This window comes from Sinocyclocheilus anshuiensis, unplaced genomic scaffold, assembly GCF_001515605.1.
Source record: "Sinocyclocheilus anshuiensis isolate Anshui unplaced genomic scaffold, SAMN03320099.WGS_v1.1 scaffold928, whole genome shotgun sequence".
Lineage (NCBI taxonomy): Eukaryota > Metazoa > Chordata > Actinopteri > Cypriniformes > Cyprinidae > Sinocyclocheilus > Sinocyclocheilus anshuiensis.
The window spans coordinates 364,673-367,706 of record NW_015552531.1 but is presented as its reverse complement, the minus strand read 5'-3'; the positions used below and the strand labels follow the sequence as shown (position 1 = coordinate 367,706).

At 36.5% G+C, this 3,034-nt stretch overlaps 1 protein-coding gene across 3 annotated transcripts in view; it reads right to left on the bottom strand.

The window, feature by feature from the left end:
• The window catches only part of LOC107663701 (phospholipase D1-like), a 35,261-nt gene that overhangs the window by 14,087 nt on the left and 18,140 nt on the right, over window positions 1–3,034 (bottom strand). For all 3 annotated transcript variants that reach the window (XM_016454000.1, XM_016454002.1, XM_016454001.1), the window contains exons 5-11: window positions 2,529–2,640; window positions 2,386–2,451; window positions 2,234–2,292; window positions 2,048–2,140; window positions 1,758–1,910; window positions 1,516–1,665; window positions 507–590 (exon numbers count right to left, since the gene is read on the bottom strand). In XM_016454000.1, coding sequence (XP_016309486.1) covers window positions 507–590; window positions 1,516–1,665; window positions 1,758–1,910; window positions 2,048–2,140; window positions 2,234–2,292; window positions 2,386–2,451; window positions 2,529–2,640 — 717 coding nt within the window. The remainder of the gene's footprint in view (window positions 1–506; window positions 591–1,515; window positions 1,666–1,757; window positions 1,911–2,047; window positions 2,141–2,233; window positions 2,293–2,385; window positions 2,452–2,528; window positions 2,641–3,034) is intronic.

Sequence of the window (3,034 nt, the reverse complement as noted above, 5' to 3'; positions counted from 1 at the left end):
TGTGTGTGTGTGTGTGTGTGTGTGTGTGTGTGTGAAATAAATAAGAAAAAAAAATTTAAAAATTAAATGTAAAAATTAAAAACATCAATAATAAATTATTCATAAATAAATAACATTTTATATGATTTTCCAATGACTTTTCAACATGTAATTACTTTCACTGACCTTTTCCATCGCTGGAAATCATAATATAACATTTTTAATGGAACTCCACAACATGTTGCAATGATCATGTACATTTTGTAATTGTGCTCCACATGCATATTAAACATCAAATACACTTGAATGTCCAATATGGTCTCTGTCCCTTTAAGAAATGAACTCAATATCCTGCTGCATTCCTAGAACTGAGCAAGGTTATTGATTTTCTCAGGGGAATTCAGGGGAAGTGTTATTGTGGATATATTAACTGATGCAGTTCATCTGATCTATGCATTACTTCTAAAATAAATCAATGGTACCCAAAGGAAAGCTGAATGGATGGTAGTGGTTTTATCTCAACATACCACCAGTCGGTGATAAAGATCTCCTCCTCCGCCTCCTCCAGCGCATTCGCCACGTCCTCCATGTACTGCTTCCCATTCACATACCTGAAACACACACCAGTCAGTCAAATCAATGGGTAAGGCTGATAGTCTCAAGCTCACACTCTCACTGTTTCTCAAACTTAATTACATAATTTTCATTATTCAGAGAACAAGCATGCTGATAGGGCTTAATGCTGCAACAATGAACAACAAATCATCTGCCCAGACCAGAAGTGAAGCTGCAGCCCTAGATACTATCGCACTCCTCCACGGGGTCAAAAGAGGATGGAGTCTATGGTTACACTTTCCCTCTCATTCTCTCAAGTTACTCCTGTGAAACAGGCCTCACCCGAAGACACAGCGGCAGACGGCTGAAGCTTTCACATGTTTATCTGTTCTGGGAAACCTTTGAGACCTGCTTCTGCTAGCTGCATTATTGATTTTTCGGAATGGTTTTGAAATATATTAGCTGAAAACAAATAATAAATTAACATAATACACAAAACAATATAATAGCTAACATAATTTAATATAAAACTAAAGCTAAAAGTTATACTTTTCCCCCCCAAGAAATAATTTAATCAGTAATATAATATAATATATGATTGAATAGATACATATATAGCTAATATATTATAATTTGATAAAAAACCTAAGCTGAAAGTTAGCTAAAATTAAGTTTTAATAATTGAAGTTTTCATAAACTAAAAGTTTTAAACTAAAAGTTAGCTTTAGTGTGCTTCATAAAACCCAAATTATCCTTTTTTTCAAGAAACAAATAATAATACTAAAGCTAAAATTTAGCTAGGATTTTACATTTTCTGAAGAAAATGTGAGTGGCTCCTGTCTGTAAAAGGTTTTATGGGAGGTTGCCAGGGTATTGCTAGGTGGTAGCTTATTGGCAAAAGTCAAAAGTACCCACCTCAAAGCATTTATGATATGAAATGACCTTTTCAGTCATCGGATGCATGTAAAAAGCAATATTTACCATTTAGATGGGATGTTCTTCTGTTCATTGGCGAAGGAACCAAAGCGGTGACCCTTAAGGAAATTGCTGCCGTATTTGCGCACAAAATCATCGATGGCCTGCCCCCACCAGCGGGCGTGACGGTAACTTGTGAACTTCAGCACCAGAGTCCTTCAAAAAGCAAAAAGCTCTTTCACTTTATCAAAAAAATGATGGTGCATGTCAACTGCATATTGCCTTAATGACCATGTGAGTTCACACACCTGGACAGACTGTCTATGCGGACACCATGCTTCGTCTCAGTGTCTTTAGTGTCCATTTTGATGCCGAAAGCCTTATCCACTAGCAGGACGAATGAGATGGCACCTGTGTCTGGCTTCATGAGGACAAGGAAAGAGTCCTTCACCACCATCCACCTGTAAAGACCAACAGTAAGAAAAAAGATGATTTTCTTTACTTGAAAATCATCTTACTGAATTTTAAACCAGGGTAAGTCACATGGTGATTGTTTTGTGATCCTGTATAGTTTGAATATGAATGACACCAAACTGACCGTTTGGACCAGCGGTAGCACATTTTGCTGTGGCCACAGCAGTTCAGTCCAGGAATACGGTGACCCCCTGACCTTTTGAGAACAATGCCCTCCCTGGGAAGGAAAATGTCACAAAATGCAATAATATATCTATAAATAATTATTAAAACTTCATTGGCTTCATAGCTAATAAACAAAGACTCTTACAAGCCTTTTGGTCCCAAATCATGAATGAAGGACAGCTGACTCACATCAATGAATTCCATCTATGGCACAAAACAGGACAGGTTGTAAATGCATGTAATTCAAGAAACAACATACGGACTGATATACTGTACAAAATCCAAATATACACATACTGTTGCATGGTAGTTTCTATACAATGGCATTTTAAGCAGCTTATTCAAGTAGTCTTCAAGTTGTCTCTGTAAAGGAAATCACACTAGTCAGACACCAATCATATGAAGTTGTCAGTAGTGCATCAGTGAAACAGGAAACTGACTTTTCGACTGGACACTTGCTCTTCCCTGGCCAGTTCTTCGCCTCCTCCCCGGGGTAGACTTGGCATGTTTCGCTCAAGGTTCCTGTTAATAGTGTGCCTCCGCTCTGCATGACTATTGACCGAAAGAAAAAAAAATGGCAAAGACAGAGGAAGAGATCTTAAGATTGCCACAAGACAGCAAGGATGCATTAAATTGATTTAAAAAAAACAGTAAAGACATTTATAAAGTTACAAAATACTTCTAGATCAAATAAATTATGTTCCTTTGAACATTGATAATAAGAAATGTTTCGTGAGCACCACATCATCATATTACAATGATTTCTGAAGGATCATGTGACACTGAAGACTGGAGTAATGATGCAGAAAATTCAGCTTTGCCTTCACAGGTATAAATTACAGTTTAAAATACAAAACATTTATTTTAAATTGCAATATTTCACAATATCAATGTTTTTATTACTGTATTTTTATCAAATAAATACAGCCTTGGTGAGCATAAGAGA